Below are 21,252 nucleotides of genomic sequence, written 5' to 3'. Positions count from 1 at the left end.
CCCGGCAGCGGCCCGGTAACCCCCGGTAACTTCTCGTGCAGCCACAGCCGTCCGGGAAGGTTCGCGGGCTGAGCGCGATCTGTCAGCGAGCTGCTGGCACGGCCCCTGCTCGTGTCCTGGCTGCAGATGCCGCGCAGCCTGGTGCACAGAGTGCTGTGCGTAGCATGGAAGGGGAATGAAGTGATGTATTTACAGGAATTATTTCCTACTGAAGCAAGCTTTCATTGCCACCCAAATTCTTACACCCCACCAATAATTTTTGTTCTAATCGAGCTACAAAGCAAGTTCAAGTCTTTCGTAAATATGCTTTCCTTCAGTGACATGTCAGTCAATTCAGCTTTTCAAAGTGCTAAAATACTGCTGTCAATTCAGCTTTTCAAAGTGCTAAAATAGTGCTAAAAAGCAGCCTAATAATGACATTAATTATTCTTATGTGATTATATTTTTATGATGCCCGTTGTGTGTGCATTTCAAAGCATTTTATGCAAAAAAATACGATTATTAAGACACTACAGTCAATCAAAAGGGGAAAAAAAGGTTAATTGACTTGCATAAATTCACACAACAGGTTTGTGCTTGCTTCCAGTCTATGACTCTTCCCTTCTGGATTATACAAGAATGTTTTAATGATGAGCAACTTGAACAACGTGCATTACAAGAGTAGCTGAAGCACCAGAAGAGGTGGTGGGAATTTCGTCCTTGAAGGTCTTCAGAACTTGACAAGGCACTGAGCAACTTGACTAAATTTGAAATGAGCCCTGCTCCGAGAAAGAGATGAGGTTATGGACTCTAGAGGTCCTCTCCAACGTAAATTATACCTAAGATTAGGTAAACGGTCAGTATTGTGATATTCTGACTTTGTGTCAAGTAAAGATTTACGCCTTACATATTTTCTCCACTTGAAATATATTTAGGCCAGAATAACACAGATTACTAATTCAGTCAATAGACGCAAGAGCAGCTTGTCTAGACTAGCTTTTGAGCCCTTGGAAAAATACTCCGTAGAGTGCGCAGCAGACCAAAATCTCCCTGTTGTGCGTACCGCTCCTTGGTAGTCCTTTTGGCTCATATTCTGCAAATACCTATGCCAATATTTAACTACGCTGCTTTGAATAGCTCAATTCAAAGACATCTTTTATAGATGCTTGAATATTTTAATAATATAAAAAGCAGAGTGCAACAGCTGAAAATATTAGAAGACCTATTTATTATATCATTGGCATCATCTTTACTGCAAGTCTTTCAGTTTTTGGTTATCTTGCTTGTTTTTAAGCATTTAAGCGACATCGTAGTGAAAACCTAGTGCTAATAAGATAACTAAACTTTTTCCATAATAAATTAACTATCAATTAATCATTCCTTTATCAGGATAAAAAATACAAATGAAATACTAAAGCTATCACTGAAAAATCAAGTTACTAAGGCTTTCATTAAAGCTTTCTATAAAAATTGTGTAATTAGTAGAAATGGTGGTCCTGCTCACTTATTTGAATAATACACCAAAGAACGTCCAACCGTAAACAGAAGCCAAATTTTATCAGTACCTGCATTCTACTTAGTTGAGCACTGAAGTATTTTATGTAGGTCCAGGAACGTTACCCCAGCCATTAATATCAGTCAAGAAATACTGCAGCTGACGCACACACTACATCTTCTACCCAGAAGTTCTAAGATTTCCACAAGCTTTCTATTTCAATTCACTTGCTGTGCCGATGTAAGATTTGCCTACTATATGCAGCAGTGTTTAACCATACATTTGGTGTTTTCTGTTAGATACATTTTTCTGCACATACAGCACATTAAACACATGACAAAATATTTCGCCTGCTTTGAACATTTCACTGATTAAGAAGAAACAAATTCAGACACAACATTAACACTTACCAGCTTCTGACATAAAATACTCATTTTAGCAATACAGCCTTTTCTTACAAATGGTGTAAAGCAAACTATAAAAAGATTCAAACAGAAAGCCAAATCGAATGTTACATAAATCAAACGTTCAAGAAGGTTAAATTAAAAAAAAACCACTTAAGTTTTACTGATAAAGATTTTGTTAGCTATGGTAGCATTATTTAAAAAAACCCCGAACTTATCAAATTACATGTAATTTAAATTTACAAAGTATAACAACTCTGTCAGTGAATGTTATCACCAAAAAACATGAGTCCAAGCCAATCTAAAGTCTCAGGGCTCGCATTGTTGTGACAATACCTCACTGTTAATGTTGTTCTTCAACATTCTGCACCAAAATCCAAAATACTCTTGAAAGATGTTATTGATGATCTTTGTTTTTTTCTTGCCTCTATAAAATGGAGATAAAAGAGAAAATATCAAGACAAATGTTGACACAAAACGCTGCACAACTTTAGAAAACATTTCAGTAGGAAAACGCTTGCTACTAAGCACTCCCACACATATGCCAAGCACAGCAGAAATGCTATCTACTCCATCCATAGATGGCATTTCTCCGTAAAGAGCATACCTATTAAAAACGGTGAAAACCGCCAGAGATTTTCACAAACCAACATCAGAAAAGAGACCGAACAGAGGAAATGTCAACTTCCCAATAAACATAGCGATTAATTTGGAGTCCTTAACCGAAATTCTTATCCTCTTTGTATCCTGTCTGGTGGCACTGGAAGGTTCAAAGGCTCTGTAATATTTTCCCAGTTCAGTTCTCTCTCTCCAAGCACAAGCCCCGATTTAATTACATTGGAGACCATTCTAATGCTTAGTGTGCACAGCATTGAACTGACACAAAGCACAATCCCATGGGTTGCAAATTCTGATAGCCTGTCTTTTTCTGCAAGTCAATTCAGGGTCAAAAGCTGAAAACTGAGCTGACAGCATATATGATTAGTAGAAAATTAAATTATGATTACTTGCAACTGTAACCTGTAGTATTTCTTGGAAAGATCAACACTTGTCCGTCCTTTCTGAAATGGATAAGACCACAAAATTAAATTCCAGTGATTACCCATTTTTTTTACTCCACTCAAAAGACAGTTAATTTCTTCAGTCGTGAAATCTTTTCGGGTTCTTCTTCTCTTGTTTAAACTTCTTGTGTTCATGTCCAAGGAACATATTTTATTGTTCTGCAAATATTTATTTTGGTGTAATTAAAAATTATGTAAATTTACATACTATTTCACATTTGGAAGTAATGCATTATTACTGACAATACAATCTTAAGTAGTTCTAAAGAAATGATCACTTTGTCAAGATGATAACGGCTCTTCAAGACTTCTTCACTGTCACCCACTTACTGAAATACAGTATTTTTCCATGACCTTTACCTTCCATTTCTGTCATGCCTACATAGCTTATACCTTTAGTATGTCGATTCCTTCAGGTTTCTGTTATTTCTATACTACGCAAATTTTCGTTAGTGCAGGAAAAAGCATACCTCCGTATCCATTATTCAGAAAGGACTGTCAGCTGAAAAATGCTTAACTCATTTCATGGATAAATCAGTATGACTGGAGTAGAATCAACAGAGAGGAATATCATTTTATACTGGGCTCCTGTTAAAGGTAACTTAAAAAGAAATTATGCAATTCATAGTGATTTTATTTGTACATTTATAAATATGTGAGTGTATGATTAGGCTTTGCATAACTAACCTCATCTTTGTCAAGTGAATATATGCAATTTTCTTTTAAGCGCTGACATTGCTGGTTGCACATTTCTTTGATTCTTTGTCTCTTCGAGTTAGCGTCTTGGGTTTTTTGGAAAGCTATGAAATTGTGAACAAGGCCACCTCTTAGGTACTTTAACTGAAATCTACTGTAAAACTGAACATAGTGTTGTAAAGGAACATTTCTCCTAATGAACTTGAATATGCAGATGTTGCTTTATTAGTAATACCTCATTTTCATTAGATCTTTTTCTCATCATTGACATTAACACATAAGGATTATTTATGCATTGGAAGCAACTAGCAAGTAATAGGGGTTAACTCAAACACCAATACTACTACGATTGGAGGTACAAGAACATATCTAAATTCTTAACCATTTGTCTCTAATAGCAAGCACAGGTGCTTTTCTCAATACCCTGACCTAAACGCAAAACTTGATCTTTGAGTTATGCTTATTACAGAATTAACCTTCCAGTAATACTCACACTTTTCATACGTAGGTATCAAGTTATAGTCATCAGTCAACCTAGTATTTTTACTATGTTCGTCTCTATTTGAAGTGTCAGATTTGTTTTTTCTAATTGGAGTCAAAAGAATACCTTAAAAAAACCAAACAATAAAACATTATGCATCATTCTTAAAAAAAACACAAAACACAGGTAATGTTTTAGGAATTAAAATTTAAGAGAGACCCATCTTTTGAGCCATACTATCTGGTCTTGGAAGAAAGACTGGAAAATTCAGTTTACTTCCAAAAATGTTTACTTGCTAAAAGGTAATCTATTAGTGTAATGGGCTCTTGAGATGAAATTGTTTGTTTGGTTGTTGTTAGAAAAAAAAAATCAATCTACTAGCTTTTACCAGAAATAAATTAAATAACAATGTAAACAAGTTTTTGGAAATAGGAGACTAAAAATAAATTCCCAATGGGTGAGCTGATTTTTGAAAAGAGAATGGTTTTTAAAATAGTATTAGTATTTTAGAATTTAAGTACGGATTTAGAGACCTGCTTCAGCCTACTTTAAAATTTCTGGTCATCAATCATAAGAAACTGTATTGGTTACTAGTTGGTGAATGTAGTGGTGTATGACTGTAGTTGGAGCTCTGCAGGATGTACCCACAAACACCACTTTCTAAAGAAAATTCCTTGTGAATTATGTAAAAAAAAATATATATGCAAAGGAAAAAATTATAACCATTAACTTTTTTGCTACATTACAGAATAAACTACTGTAAAAGATACATACTCTGCTATTTACAAATGGACAGTTGTTGTGTATTATAAAGAATACCAGTTTTTATGGGCAACGGATGGTCCTGTAAAGGTAGGGTTCCTAAACTGCACTGCAGAAACTGATGGAACTTATATTCACTTTTCCATCTCTACCTCGTTAATAAGATCTTATTCAACACCTCATAATACAGGACAGGTAAATAGATCTTCTGTACTTAATTTTCTGATCGGTTGTTTTCAGTTTACTTGCTCTAGTATTGTTGTATACGTTAAGGTTTACCCTTTTAGTGATTTAGCACACAGAGACCCAAGTCCTTAGCAGAGCTCCAAGCAGAAACAGAAACAGGTGTATAGGATAACATGGCTATAAATGTACAATGGAGTGATGCTGAATCCAGGAACAGGCAACTGTACTGTGTTCTGATCCTGACTATACCTCTCAATTTTAAAAATTAATGCCACAAAACTGAAAAATAACAGATGGCATGGAAGTAACCCTGACAGGATTCAAAGCAGTATCTACAAAGCAAGTGCCAGATAACTTCGTTGTGAACTAGTGTGCATAACACAATTTCATTATTACAGAATATACATTTTCTGGCCTATTAATATACAGATTTTTCACAGAATCCACAGGAAAAAAAAAACCAAAACATAATTCCCTATCCACAGCCTCCCATGGTAAAGTCCTGCAAAATAATTACTTAAGACAGCAAGGGCTTTTTGCATTGATTTCCGAACCAAGCCCTTACTTTGGAAACTATCCTTTTTGCTCCTGAAAGTTGGTATTTCTGTATGCAGTCTTTCTTTCTTCACTGGGGTCAGCAGTATTTCTGGAAAATATAAGATGGACACCAGTACAAATGCCAGTAAGTGATAACTGTTTAATTTTCAAAATGCCTCCTTTAAACCAGAAAAAAATATAGGATATGCTTTTATTTAATTCATTAAGAATTTAAGCTTCTTACATCCATAAGTATGTAATATTAGAATGATGTGACCTTGTTATGATGTCATACATCCATTCACAGTTATTTCAACTTCATATATCCCCTTCTATTAGTACTTGACTAACTTTGGCAAACAGGGCAGAGTCTCATCAAAGCCTATAATGAGGATATATCACTACTGCCAAGAAATACACAAGATCCTCAAAACAGAAGAGGCTAGTTCTGATCTCACTTAGTATAAATCATTGGTAAATAAAATTAAATGAGTGAATTTACAAGAGCAGGACAATCAGAATCAGACCAAAAAAGTTCAGAATTTTAAATACAATTTAAAACAATAGTTACAACTACTAAAAAAGGTCATAATTACTCTCATTAGTTGCATATCTACTGTTGTTACAAACAGCTGATTTGCAAAGTTCCTTTTTATATCTTTCTTCAGCTTCCAGAATGACTTTGTGACGGTCACACTGGTATGGACAATTTTGCAACATCTTAGTAAAGGTTTTACTATTGACAGACAGTCCTCCTGCTGTACAGCCTGGGAAAAAAAAAAAGGGATATTGTAGAAACAGCAAGCACGAATGCTATAGAAGCCATCACAAAGTCCAGCATTTTATTTTGTTCAGTATGATCTACAATCTGACCTCCAATTTTCCATATACACATCTCAATAGAGGTTACACTTTTATGTATCTTCTTGAAAATACTTACTTTTTGTTTTGTACTTGCTCTTTTAAAAAAATAAAAGTGTTTTCAGCATGACCTATGGAACAAAGTTATACCGCACTTCAACTCCAGAAGTATGAAATGAGGCACGGATCCTCTAGAGAAGTAAAAATATTAGTGGGATGGGAAGAAAGGGGCCTCAGTTCGCTTTGCACATTTATCCAGGAGCCAAAATATAAAAGATGTCTTTTCTATACTTTGAAGCTTTCTCGGTGTTGTAAGTTATCTGTATTAACCTGAATAAATAAGTCTAGCTTAGGTATGAATTGCCTCACAGGAAGCCTTCCTGTTAATTTTTGAGAACATTCCTAGCGTAATTCATGGTTTAGTTATTCTTGGATGTTATCACAGTTCCTTATGTCAGCTGAAGGAGAACTTCTGCACTGTGAGGAATTATAAGAAGGGCACTGGTACCTACCTGCAATATTCTAGCCTAAGATAAAGCAGTGCTAAAGCTCAGGTTGAATTTAGTTGGACAAATTGGGTTCATATGCCTAAATGATGTTCAAAGGTGGGCTATGGGCTTTTTTTTTTTTGGCTTTTGGTGTTCAAAGGTGGGCTATGGGCTTTTTTTTTTTTTGGCTTTTGGTGGGTTTTTTGTTTTGTGTTTTTAATAAAGAGACACAGGCTTGATTACAAAATCCACTTACAAATCCTGAGTACCAGCAGCATTCTTACAACCGACTGAGAGACCATGTTCAGGAAGTAGAAGATGGGATAACTGAGGGCTGCAGTCATGGATTACTATAAAACTGACTGCCTGTACTTAATAGCAGTAAGGCAGAGAAAACAGAAGGGCTGCAGAATAGTTAGCAGGGGAATTCCCCTTAGCAGGGGAATACATGAGGGAACTGAGCAGAGCTACATGTTTTTCCTCCCTCTTTCTGATCAGAGAAAGGAGGAAAACACCTGCTCTTAAGCAGTCTTGTAAGTAGTGTGCCATCTTTTAAGCTGTTGTATATTCTGTTTGTTAGTAAACCCACATTAAGAAGAGATACATAGACTGAAATTGGAATATGTAAGCTTTATTTCAATATTTGTGTTTTATTTTAGGGGCAGAAAAAGGAAAGGAAGCAGTTAAGAAGTACATAATAGGTAATCAAATAGATGTGTTAAAATTTCTGTAATGTCAGTTCACTTACTGCACTGCTGAATCTTTAAGGCTTCTTTTATGGACTCAGGAAAGAAAGACCTAAAGTTAATATTTACCTAAACACCTTAAATTTGCCATTTTATGGGATACAGATGTAGGTGAAGTACTTTTTTCTTCCTTGGTTATCTCTGAGTAGAATGAATGTTGATCTAAATTAGGAAGGAAAAAAAAACACTAAGAAAATGCAACCTATCCTTTGCCGTGGTAATCATGCATCAGCGTACCTATATTCAATTGTATTTTCTATTTGTAGATTATTAAAGTTTAATTTACATAACAGCAGAAAATCCAAATGGAATTCCTGAAGTTAAATGGATCGCATTTACATTTTTGTAAATCCAGAATAATTACATTTACACCAGGCCTTTTTCATCACTCTCCCAAAGCATATTACTTCAACTTGAACACAGCAAAATAACCCTGTGAACTTACATTGCTTAACTAAGTCCTATAAACTTTATTTCTATTTGGAATCAGATGCTGAAAAATGTGATGGTACTGAAATAATACTTACTCTCCATTTAAATATGTATAACCTGGAGATCAGCTTGGTCTCCTGTAAAGCTACCATTCTGGCAAATACTAATCTAATGAATAATTATAGATTTTATAAATTAACAGGAAACTAAATTATGCATGAAGATTTGATTGAACAGATCCCAATTCTGAAATAAATCTATCAGACTAAGATGATCAATGCAAATCTTAAACACATGTTCAACACGTAGGAATAGCTTCAGGCAAAAGTCACTCTCACAGGTAGGTTCTATCCCCAGTCTTACAAGTACAGAACAAAACCAGAATCCTTACGCATTTTCTATTAATTGCTTTCGTTGTTCAGTACGGATTGCATTCAGACTAAACTTAGAACATTTATCTATGATACATTCATTTGAATAGTTAAAATCAATTAAAAAAAGAAAGCTAAAATATGTATTAGAAGAAAAGTAGAATAAATATTCTCCTGGTAAAATTGTATACAATATAAAATTCCAAAACTATGCAAACAGTTAAAGGATATTATACATAATGTACTCTGTCATCTAATTGTATATTATCACTACTTTTTATCAGGTGTTAAAGTACACAAAACTAATTAAAATCTCATTAAGAACAAAATTATTTAAGAAAGGAATACGTTTAGCTATTTGTACCTGATGTGCATGTTTGTTTCATATTTTTAACAATCGCTGCTGGTTGTTTAAATAAGTGTTCACTGGGAAGATCAAAATGTGAACAAATTAAAAAAAAAAAAATCAAACTTCACAACACACATTTACCTGTAAATTAATACACACATTCCAAAGGCAAAACAAAAACCACATTAAATATATAAAAGATAAAATTCTAAAAAATTGATTCTAATTATCTAGTTACTGTGCTTGCAGTATACAGCATATCATCTTTGTGTGTTAGAAATCTGTTTACCAGAGATCTGCGATTAGCATTCCTTGCAGTGCTGTTCAGCATGTCTGTTCCAGCATGCTGGTTTCCAGAGTCACCTGCAATTCTGGTTCACATAAAGATTACTTAGTGCACATAGAACTTTCACAGTGTCTTCAAAATACTGTAGCCTTCACCAGATGTAGCAATTGCTCTAAAGGGTAACTGATTTTCTTCTTTTCTTACACTGATTAACTTCTATGCAACCAACATGCTCCTATGATATGGGGATCGTGCATTTTTCTATGTCATTGACTACCTCCGAATGCTGCAGGAGCAAGGAGCCTAATCCATGATTATGCTTGGGTAACTCCTGTTTTCACACAAATACAAGGAAAGAGCTTTTTTTCCCCCCAAAAAAAATTAATTTCTTAATAGTTTTGTGCTTCAGTGGTCAGAACAACAAATAAAGCAGCTGTGTGAAATTATGCTAATCAGTAGCAAAGCAAAATTTACCTCAATGTACTCTGGAAAATATCCTAGGCTCCTGATAATTTCTGTGGTAGTTGCAAAGTTACAATATAATGCATGCAAGGAAACTGCATAGGAGCAGGGTCCAGCCAGCCACGTAAAAAAAGCACAATAAAAATGCAGAACTCAAAAAAAAAGGAGAAATGTAGTTTTGTTCATACTCTCTCATTTCCTGTCTTGAGAGATATTCCAGATATAAATTCAAGATAATGGAATCTGTATTTATCCTTGCAAGTTGCCTATAATTAATTTTTTGTTCATCAATAGGAAGGATAACCATAAGAAGCAAAAGAAAAAGAGGAAAATAAGCATTTGTGTGAGCAAGAGAACAGTGAATAACTAAACAAGGCTGTATCTTTCTCTTCCCATGCAGGGAAGCAATTGAATACAAGGGGAGAAAAGCAGAGGTGGGGTGAGGGGGGGAGCTTTTTTCCCTAGTTTGTAGGCATTCCAATTTCAATTTTTTGCAGAGCAGTTCTGCAACTACTGTTTTCCTAGTAAGTGCATATTACAGAAGTCTTTGTGGTTTCATCCAAACCAATGGGTCAAATCTTGATCTACTCAATCGGTGAGAATTTTGAGGCAAAAACTACGGATGCTTTTTCATCACTATGTTGAAGGCATTAGAACATGGCCTGTAACAGGCTCTCTATACAACCCGTCGCCTACCATTCAGAGAAAAAGATCAGAAGCTTTTATTACTACAATGTCTATAATCTTTGATCTGTGATGTCAAAAACACTTCCACAGAATATTCTCTAGTGAGCCACCAAAAGGCTATATCTTTTCACTAGGAGAAAAAGCCATAGTTAGTAACAGGTAATTTAAAAGGCTGACATTTAATTTGGAAATCACTAAAGAAAAGCGACTTAGTATTTCTGCTTAGGTCTCTTACCTTACTTGAAGAACAGACTGATTTTTTACACAAGCAGTTTTTTCATTTATACTGTGACTTTGAAGTACACTGTCTGTTTGCAGTTCATTAACTGAACATGGAATATTAGTCTGTCCACTTTGTCTAGTAGAAGCATTTACTGGATCCATAGTGTTCACTATTTCATTTTTCAGTGGAGAAGAATTTACAGATGGAGCAAGAACCTGATCATCCAACTTAGAGGTCAACCGTGGACAATGTATTTCTTTATGTGCTCTTTTGATAGAAGTTTTTGGATCAGCAGGATTCACTTCATGGTATTTTGATGCTTCAATATTGGCTTCTGAAGATCTGTCTACAAATACTCTTCCTTGCACTCTTTCCTGTATTGAAAAATACTAGTTAGCGACTATACGAGCTCTATGAAATTACTAAATAAATCTAGTAACAAGATTAACTAGGATAGACCAGTCTAACTCTGAAGGTAAAGCAAATTCCAGAGAAGCTTCAAAAACCCCTGATGGACTCAAGAGCCAACAAGACAGCAGTGCTGCTGAAGGTGTTGAAGAGGTAGTTAAGTGATAATTCCAGGCTGAAGCAATGGATTTGCTACTAATAGAATCATAGAATCATTTAGATTGGAAAAGACCTTTAAGATCATTTGAGTCCAACCATTAACCTAGAACTGCCAAGTCCACCAATGAACCATGTCCCTAAGCACCACATCTACACGTCTTTTAAGTACCTCCAGGGATGGTGACTCAACCACTTCCCTGGGCAGCCTGTTCCAATGCTTGACAACCCTTTACAAGGCACTTCTAGAAATGAAAAGATTTAATTAACTTAAGATTCAAGCAAATAACTCAAAAACTTGCTGTTCCACACCCAGAGATACCAAGTAGTTATACAGCACAAGGAAAATATGAAACAACTTTATTTCAGTTTATGTTCACATTTTTCATTATCATCTATCCCGTCATAGCTGTACAATCATGGGCATTTCATGCATGCAAATATTAAAATTATAGGTTCAAATGATCGGCAATTAAAAATAAATCCAACTCTTGTTTCTCCAACCTAAATGATCTCAATTTTGTAGAAAACCTGGTTATATAATAAACTAAAATGCTTCATAAAAATACAGATGCCTGCATTCTCTGATTGCCCTGCATGCTTCTTTGTATGATATACAGTAATGGTAAAAGTTGCAGGTTGTAGTTTCACACACATCCAAAGTTTTCCGTACTTTTCTAGCTCACACTGAAATTATCTTAAGGGTTTACTTCCTATTTCTCCCTAAACTCTGGAAAGATTTGCTTAGTTTTATCATACTTTGGTAAATAGGCCAACCTCATCATGTTCTTTTTCAATCAAGTTTATTCTGTGTAAAATTTCTTTTGCTTTCTTCCAGTAGTCTTGTAGACTTCTTTTTCTGACTTGCACCTCCAACTCTTCTGCATTGTTTACGTTCAATGAATTATCATTTATTTTCAGGGACAACTGTTCAGCTTTATAAAATATAAAACAACATTCCAAATTTTATCAATGAACACCTTAGTAAGTATTTATTATATTTTAGTGTGCTGAGGGACAGCCCCAATAATTTAATGTAAAATATAACCTCTGAATAATAATTTTTATATAACTTAATATAAATTTACACATAAGTGTTAATACACTTCCAATATAAACTGCAGTTACAAGAGGTAAGCTTGCAATTATAGTTACTATAAGCTGTTTACACAATGATGCTGTGCTCTAAAACATGACTTTATCGTGGACTTAAGCCTATCTCTATAGGTCCTTTACTAGTATGGGTCTTTTTTTTTTTTTAAAAAACCAACGCCATATTAATGGACACTGAAAATCACCATACCCCCTCAATCTTAAACAAAACTCTTATGTTTTCAGTACAAAAAAGTAGATACATGCTTTTTACTAATTATCAATTGCGTAATACCTTCTGTGCTTTAGAGATTAAAGGACAAGGTGTCTTTCTGTTTCATTGGTAGTATTATACAGTTAATTAAAAAAACTTAAACAGGATACTTCAAAATACACCCTACTTTAAAAATAAAGATCAAGATTTTTTAACATTGCAAAATAATTGTAGTCATGGTGATTTCAGGCTTGATTATCTACTTTAGTCTCTATATACAATGGTACATACCCAGGAATAGAGCACCAATTGCATGTTAAATGACAATGTTAATATTTTGCACATAATTTATAGATGGGAAAGTTTTTAAGAACTAGCCCTACATATATAGGTTTCACAAGTGCATTATTGCAACATTGTTGGAATTATTACTTTTCTTTTTTCTGCCCAAATGCCATAATCAGTCCATGGTGGCAAATGGCAACTTTTCTGCAGAAAACAAACATCTCTTGGAGTACACAGAATTACAAAGCTGCTACAGTTACAATCATTTAGAAAGTCAACAGAACTTAAAGATGGAAATAATCTCTGTAATTTTTAAAGCAGTAATAGTAAGCTTACTCATTTGTTTGCAGTTTTGCAGCACAAAAGTAGCAGCTTTGTTTAGTTCCTCATCCTGAGACTCAGTTAATACCTGAATCATAAGTGGAAGACCATTGCTCTGAAGCAGTTCACACTGGTTTTCTTCTAAAATAGGACATTGTAAAGGAAAAAAGATTGGTTTCAGGCTCATACACACTTAATCTTACAGTAATTTTAGAAACTAATACTAGTAACTTTCAGGGAAATTCTGAAAAAGAGATTTTCATTATGGATCCAAGCATGCTGTAACGATCTACTACCCGGGTTGCAGCAGAACCACTCTAGATCAGACAGGGTGATTTGACCATAGCTCAAAGTTCTTGTAAGAAAACTGAAGGAGGACTGAGACAAATTATATGATGGAGGTCCAAACTCATTTAATTGTCACCTAAAATATTTTAATTATGGCTTCTGTATTTCTTTTCCTCTGGTATATACCTTTAAAGTAGATAAGCTACATTTATGTAAGCCTTGAGATGCAGAAATATCAAAAGCTTAAAGTTTATAATTAGCAAAACTAATAAAATTAGTAGTTTAATCCTGATCTAGCTAACCTGTTCCTCCTCATTAACTACGTAATTAGCTAATTTTTTAAATTGTGATCTCATTTGCAATATATATTCATAAAACTGACAGCTTTCTAAAAATAGTTTTGTTGTCTAAACTTGATAAAACAAAACAAAGGAAGTAACAGAAGATGAAATTATTATTTTGTCAGGGTTGACATTTTAAGAGAAACTTTTATTCTGTTGGTTTAATCATATTTCTATTTGAAAGACATTTTCCATTAAGCTTTGTTTCAATTAGTTCTTCTGAAAAAGTGTCTTTTAAAAGATTAGATTTATGACCTACTGAGCTAATTATTGAACTTGTTATTGACATTTAGCAGATGATAATCAGGATTTTTGAACATAATCCCTTTTTTTTTTTGCTTTTCTGAACATACATGACAAAAAACAGTAGTATAAACAATGGTCAGTATCTCACAACTTCCTGTTCTGTTTGCTCCTACTACGTAAAATAACAACTTAAGTGTTGTATTTTTACCAACTATGCTTGGGAAAGCCCTGAGGAACCTGGCAAAAATATTTCAGGGTCACCTACTGCTTATGTTACTTCAAAAACTATGCTGTTACATAGCTTTTTAAAAAATTAATAGCTATGTAAACAGTGGACAGAAGCTGTATATATATCAAGGGCCATTAAAGTAGAGCTCAAAAAGACTCATTTAGTATGTATGTATTGTAGTAGTTTTCAGGTCTGGATGAATTTTACCCTGTGATACCTAAGCCCAGCTTTGAATTCTCGCATAATAGTCTACTTTTTCTAAGCTCTTAAAGAGACTATCTGCTAACAGGTTTTAAAATTTAAAGATGGAACATTATAGCAAACATTTTTTTCTGAATATTAATATTACACTATTTAATAGAACTTTCCCTCATGTTCCAGTCTTGATGAAATTACACCATTGAAGTAGTTAGCATATGAGAATTTACTAGAAACTGACAGAAAGAAAAAAGAAAAAATCTTACCACAAACTTCAGTACAGTGTCCAATTGTTAGAATAATACTGATTTTTTCTCCTGTATCCAGAGTGTCATTAGACAGCAGCTTCAGTAGCTCTGACACAGTGTGATACTTTGTCAAGACAACACCCATGGCAGCTATTATGTTAAAAATAATTTGAAGAAAAATAAACTAGATAGTAAGTATATAGGCATCATCCAAGTATAAAATGCTGTTTTTCAAGGGAACACTACAGGCCTCTAAAAGCCTTGGGCCTGCACAGTCCTTCTCTTCTCTCTCTTTCATTTTAACACTTCAAATTACCACATAGCCCTGGTGCAGTAATTCTGCCCATGCTACTCCCCATATCCAACACTGCCCTTTCTCCCAGATTGTGCTATATAGAGATGTGGTAGAAGATCTGATAAACAAGGGCTTTGCAATGTGCAAGTTTTGTAGACGTCTGCTGAGCTTCTCCACATCCTTTATCAGCTCCAGAACAGAGTAAGAAAGAGTAGAATAAGGTTTGACACATAGACTATCTGCCACAAAAAGAGCTAGGAATGTTTCTAGTAGAGGGCAACGTCTTCCTGAAACTGGGAACACCACTGCTAGTACGTACATGTTGAAACCTAGTCCTGTCACATACCAACTTCTTTGAAACTAGGCTCAAAACTAGTGCAGGTATATGCTTTTAAACTTTTTTGAACTTCCGTTACTGAGCACTTAGGGCAGAAGTGTCAAATCACGGCTAACAGCAGAGATTCATCAGGCTCAAAGGTTTCTCAAAATCTTCGGATGGAATACACAAAGATCTCATTAGGATAGCGCTATCCAGACAGTAAATGAGAGTAAAGATGCATTATGCAGACATACTACATTTGTTCAGCTTCACACCTAAGTTACTAAAGCCTCTTAAAGCTTACAAAGCTTATTAGCTTCGGCATAGGCCTACAGAAACACAGCTCTAACTCCAGGATCCAAGATGACTGCCATGCCCAGTTCTCAGCTTTACTTATACAAAACTAGCTCTAGTATCTTGTTTTTAATTTTCAGTATAGTTTAAAATTTCATTATGTTTATTTTAGCAACAATGGGAAAGTAACCCACCTCAGATGAACTGAATCATTCCCCATATACAGGTTTGAATTTTAAAAAATCTGCAGTATCAACTGGGATGTATATAACTTTTATATGGATGCCTTTTAGCATCCATTCATATCACTTTTCCACCAAAACCAGACTTTAAAAATTGCATTTTAAAATTGCCATATATAAAAAATGGTAGCAGTCTTTTCACTCACAGTCATTAGCAATGCAGGCATCCAAGGTCTTTGTTACTACTACTGCAAGTTTTGTGCTTGAGTGACTCATACAAGAATCATGCATAAGCTTGATAAGAACTTGAGCTAATGTATCCAATCCTCCAACAGAAACAAAATATTTCTGCACATATGCTTAGTGAAAAAAAGAAAAAACGTGTCTTAAATAATACAAGTTGCAAATTGTTTTAGCATTTTATCAGTTAGGCTCATCATAATTTTCCTGTGCATCTATTAATCATTACATTTCCACCCATACAAAAGAAGTTGGATATATATTAATCTCGAGAAACATAGTAATTGTCTTATAAAATAGTTACAGGAAACACATGGCCCTAATACATGCATACAAATGGCAAACATTATGCCTGAGTTCTACCTAAGTCATCGCTTTCAGAGACGTAATAATGACTTGTATTTGTAAAATACTTTTAATCAAAACATCTTCCAAACAGTTTTTACTGACCTTACTAAATGTAGCCAGTTTGTGGCTATTTGTGGACTTAAGCACAATGCAGTGTAAGTAAAGATCGTGGAATATAGCTTTCAGAGTAAAAGTTGGAAGAACAGCAAATTAATTTGTAGAGATTGACAAAAAGATATCAAACATCTAACTATCAAATTAAACTTACTTTTACAAAAGAAAAACTATTTAAAGCTTGAGCTGCACTTACAGTTATTTGCAACTGTGAGACCAACAAATGAACAAATAGGACGAACTATCTCAGGCTCTGTGCAACTTTCAAGCCACTCTTTGGCATATGGAAAAACTGAACAGCAAATGTTTTGATTATCTTCTGGAAAAGTAAAAACAACCGCAAATCAAAACATAATATGAAATTTCAGTTGAACAGTAAAAATGAAAACAAACTGTTGTCACTTTAGAGAAACACTTCAAACTTTTTTCACAATTTTAACAGCAACACTTACCATTCTGAGGATTGTTAACACAGGCACAGAGAGTACTGCAGACTGAAGACCACAGCTGGTAGCACTGATTAGTATTTTCATCTGACAGATTCATCTCAGATATGGAAAGAGTTGTTCTGTTAAGAACAGTGCAAAGAAGTCCCAAATAGTCAAGCAAAAATAAGTCCTAAAGAGTCTATCATTTTCTCTGTTTGAATTGCAACTGTTTACCTGAATAACTGTAGCAGAAGACCAATGCAGCCTGTATCTCTGACATAGGTTTGCCCACTTTCTAAAAAAGAACACATATAAGACTCCGAAGACGCATGCAACTTGAGACAAAGTCTTAATGTCAAGTTTAATTTACATATATACATTTTATTTCCATTTCCTAAGCATATATCCCCCCAAAAAACAAATACAAAATCACACCAACACATTGGCAAAAGTGTTCCCTTTCTTTCTGTGTCTATTTTTTTTTCTATGCATTGTCAGAAACTACTGGTTTGCATTCTATTTTTTTTTTTAAACTATAATTTCATTTTTAGAACTAAAACACTTTCTGCTATTTAAGGAAATCCCAGTGAGCAATGATCTACTTACACAATTCAGGTTCAGTTACATGCAACCATTCATCTTTATAAATTAATTTTACCAAAACATTACTTATTGAGTGTTCCAAATTTCTGTACTGCAGATTGGCAAATAGAAAAAAGTGGTGTTATAACACAGAAAAAAAAAACAAACAAAACTTACTATTATTCGAAACCAGTACTAAGATGACATAAACAGACATTCTTTTCAAGTTCACACCAGAATCCTTATTAATTAAAAATAAAATGAGGTCTTCAAACAATGCAGAAGTACACAAAGTTTGTTGACAATAAACTGAAACCAGAAAATAAACACCAGTAAGTCCTAAAGCAAGCCATTCATAATCCTAAATTATTTTTTTTTTAATACAGTAACTAGAATCTCAGTTGCATCCAGTATGTGGTGAGCGGAGACAAAACAGGACTATGAGGTGACTGAGGCCTTCCCCCTGTAGTCAGTTCTAAACCAACCAGGACCTAGGCAAACTTTGGAACAATCTATGAGTCATTTAACACTTGCTGCTAAGGAAGAGAAGTAGTACAGCTGTCTGGTATCATAAAGACATGCTGTCTACACAAATCAGCAAGGTATTTCTCCAAATCTGGGGCTGGACAGGGAAACAGTGACACCTTTACTGCCCCTTGCTCGAGCTGATAATCTTGTAATCTGATTTTCTGAGACAAAAAAAAAAAACTGAGACAAAGCACAAGCAGAAGTAATAACATGGGATCATAACTCACTCAGAAATACAAATAATATTACTTATTATTACCATTACTCTCTATTATAATTCCTAATGTAAATAAAGCCGCTTCCTTTACTATGCGGTGAACACTTGACTTTGCAAGATCATTTATAAACATCAAACCACCAATTTCTCGAAAATATTCGCTTGCTTCACCTATAACAGAAAAAAGAACAAAAATTTTTTGCTTTTGTTTCTCTAAAATGAAAACCTTCCACAATTTTATAACCTCTCAAGCCTTATATCCTTTAGATAACTTTTTTTTACAGTGACAACTATGCGGTGAACACTTGACTTTGCAAGATCATTTATAAACATCAAACCACCAATTTCTCGAAAATATTCGCTTGCTTCACCTATAACAGAAAAAAGAACAAAAATTTTTTGCTTTTGTTTCTCTAAAATGAAAACCTTCCACAATTTTATAACCTCTCAAGCCTTATATCCTTTAGATAACTTTTTTTTACAGTGACAACCAGCTTGTTAACATATATTGTGAACATAAATGTGTTGTTTCGAAGGAAAATGCTTCTTACTGTTTTGTTGACAAATTGAATAAATAGTGATCAAAGCCTCTTTCTGAGACGCAGGGCAGTCCATCTGATATTTAAGGCATTCAAGCAGTAAGTTCAGATCTGTTTTCATGTCTTTGAGCAAACACAAAAAAACTTCATGAAAATTGTTATCTTTTCTTTTATTAATCTATATAGTATTACAATAAGCCTTCCCCAAAAATGTAGTATGTATATGTATTTTAAAGAAAAAAAACATGAGCAAAAATGGAGCTATGCCACTTCTATCCATCTATAAATAACAAACATACTTAACCTAACAATATTCCTCTCCATAGTTTGTTATTTGAGCATGATTTCCTGTGCTAAAGTAACAGCCCCCTTTTAATATTTCTGGCCTTTGATTATGAGTAACTGTTAGTAAGTGTGATGTAAATCACTAAATATTAAATTCAATTGCGCAAGGTGCATTAAGTGTATTTAAGTGAGTAATACAGAGCCATGAAAATATTCAGAGTGAAAATACAATTGAAAATCTACAGAGTGAATAGGGAAAGAATCCAACAAAGCAAGGCTTGCTATATGATACTTAGTTACAGAAGACTTCATCACTTAGCACAGCAGCTAGAATCTTGAATCAGGTTGTTAGCTTAGTAAGTTAACACAAAGCATTTTCTGGGCACCTACACACAATCCTAGGTAGATAAAACACTTGAAAATCTGTTTCTTAGTCTTCTGGGTATAATAAAAAGACTTACTTGATAATTATTTGCAACGGTAACAGCAGATACTGTATATTTTAAACACTTGTAAGGTTTGGGGTTTCTTAAAGAAGTTAAAATACAATAAAGATGTGGGTAAATATTAGCAAAAAAAAAAAAAAAAAAAGACTTTGTGGTGGTATTATTTACTATTTGAAAGTCTGTCATTAGATTTGCCCTTTATCTATCCAATACAGAATCCAAAAATTTGACAAGAAGGAAAAAGAACATTTCCCCAACAGCTCACCACCCCATGACAGACCTATCACAGTCTACTAAAACTTTGTAAAATCGATGCAGATAATAAATGACAAATAAATGGTATCTTACCACACTGGTTTTTCTGCACCTTTTGAGTTTCCATTTTTGGTTGTATCTCTGTTCTTGTTCTACAATAGCAACGAAAAAGTGTTTATTTTCTGTTCAGATCATAAGTTAAATCATTTTTCTTAAAATACACTCCAGTTTTCTGGTTTTACTCTATCATCTGACACACACACACAGTTTAATATGCTCTTGCACGGCAAAGATTTCCTTTGGAAATACCGTATTTTATAGTAACACTGCATTTGTAACTATTGTGTTATTATCTTTTGACAGTTAACATTTTGCAGAAATCAGGTGATTCCATGCTACCATTGTGGGGCACCAAAACCGTCTTTGTCATTAAAAATATTCCCGTGTCATTTATCACAATAAACGTGATCCAGTTTTCCTGACAGTAGGTTGCCAACTTTGTCATCAGCCAACAACTGGCAATAAGACCACCAAGTAATGTTATGTAGAGGATCAAGCGTATCTGACATCCACTATAAAACATTCAGCCTCCTACTGCTACTCAGTGAGCCACTAAACCATAACTATGTTGTTTTATCAGTATTGATCAAAACCAAAGACAATGAGCATGAACTGAGACATTATTTCTTAAACTAATAATTTTAGTTCACCAAAGAAATTATTGCATTACATGAACCATGTAAACCAGAAAAACCCACAGCATTGATTCTACATAAACCTAATGTGCCAACATTTAAGAGTTAGTTGAGCAGCAGAGTGAAATTCAGGTTTGGAAGCAGAAAGATGGTCCCTTAACCATGCCCCAAGTTGGGGGGCAAACACAAAAGGTTGATGCAGTGTCACTGTAACCTATTTCAATCTCTCAGAAATTATTTAGCTCCAGGCAGAAACTTTAAATCAGTGATAAATCCAGCTTAATAATGGATTAGTTATCCTTCTCAAAGTAGAGCAAAGGCTCTAAGAAATATCAGTGTCATCTTAAAGAAGACAGGCTGCCCTGCTTTCCATTTTGAGTTACTGATTGTCCCCATTCCTTTGCTGCTTCCATTAGTTCAAATGCTCCATATACATCCTTACGGTAGCATTGGTGAAGCAGGTGTTTTGAGAGGGAAAGTTTAAAAAGAGTTCATCTTCATTTACCCTTTCACAAATGATAATATATATGCATTTCATTTTCTTGCAAATCTAACCCTGCCACAATAGCAGAAAACTTGCAAGTCTTCCTCACCTTTTTGCCCCTGCTGATACCGCCCTACTAGCCTAAGAGAAAACAAAAACCACCTACACATTCCTTAACAAAAGAAAGGCTGTAAAAATGAGCTCTCTTCTGAGCTAATGTCATTTCAGCAAAGTTTCATTAAATACACACTTATATTAAAGGCTCTTTAATTGTATAAGAAGCACATTTTTTTTTAAACACTATAGAAAGATATGTCTTGACCTTAACTGGATCTTTTTCTTTTGCAACATACAGAAGGTACACAAAATATTTATAAGCCAGCCTACCTTAAAATGCAAATAGCTCAACTCTGTTGCATCACAGGGCAAAGATGAAAAGATAAGTAACAGGATTTGCTGCAACAGACTT

The 21,252-nt window shown here is 34.4% G+C and overlaps 1 protein-coding gene across 1 annotated transcript; it reads right to left on the bottom strand.

The window, feature by feature from the left end:
* Nucleotides 1-2,247: 2,247 nt before the first annotated feature.
* Nucleotides 2,248-19,731, bottom strand: TERB1 (telomere repeat binding bouquet formation protein 1). Its single transcript, XM_009282851.2, has 19 exons — nucleotides 19,698-19,731; nucleotides 18,631-18,741; nucleotides 18,122-18,250; nucleotides 17,512-17,643; nucleotides 16,987-17,047; nucleotides 16,777-16,892; nucleotides 16,521-16,643; nucleotides 15,829-15,981; nucleotides 14,551-14,682; nucleotides 12,998-13,123; nucleotides 11,848-12,005; nucleotides 10,519-10,880; nucleotides 8,864-8,925; nucleotides 7,766-7,858; nucleotides 6,198-6,368; nucleotides 4,129-4,242; nucleotides 3,627-3,739; nucleotides 2,886-3,098; nucleotides 2,248-2,305 (listed from the first exon to the last, which is right to left on the bottom strand). Exons 1-19 carry the CDS (start codon nucleotides 19,729-19,731, stop codon nucleotides 2,276-2,278), a joined length of 2,433 nt encoding a protein of 810 aa, XP_009281126.2. The 3' UTR covers nucleotides 2,248-2,275.
* Nucleotides 19,732-21,252: the final 1,521 nt, after the last annotated feature.

The sequence above is a fragment of the Aptenodytes forsteri genome, unplaced genomic scaffold, assembly GCF_000699145.1.
Source record: "Aptenodytes forsteri isolate BGI_AS27 unplaced genomic scaffold, ASM69914v1 Scaffold70, whole genome shotgun sequence".
NCBI lineage: Eukaryota > Metazoa > Chordata > Aves > Sphenisciformes > Spheniscidae > Aptenodytes > Aptenodytes forsteri.
This window is presented reverse-complemented; position numbering and strand designations above follow the sequence as displayed.

Bases quoted from the DNA above. Each gene is read 5' to 3' on its own strand.
- TERB1 (XM_009282851.2), bottom strand. From the start codon at position 19,731: ATGGAAACTCAAAAGGTGCAGAAAAACCAGTGTG. The intron at 16,644-16,776 runs GTAAGTGTTGCT...TTACTTTTCCAG, and splicing joins TGTTAACAATCCTCAGAATG to AAGATAATCAAAACATTTGC. The intron at 15,982-16,520 runs GTAAGTGCAGCT...TTTTTCACTAAG, and splicing joins TCTCACAGTTGCAAATAACT to CATATGTGCAGAAATATTTT.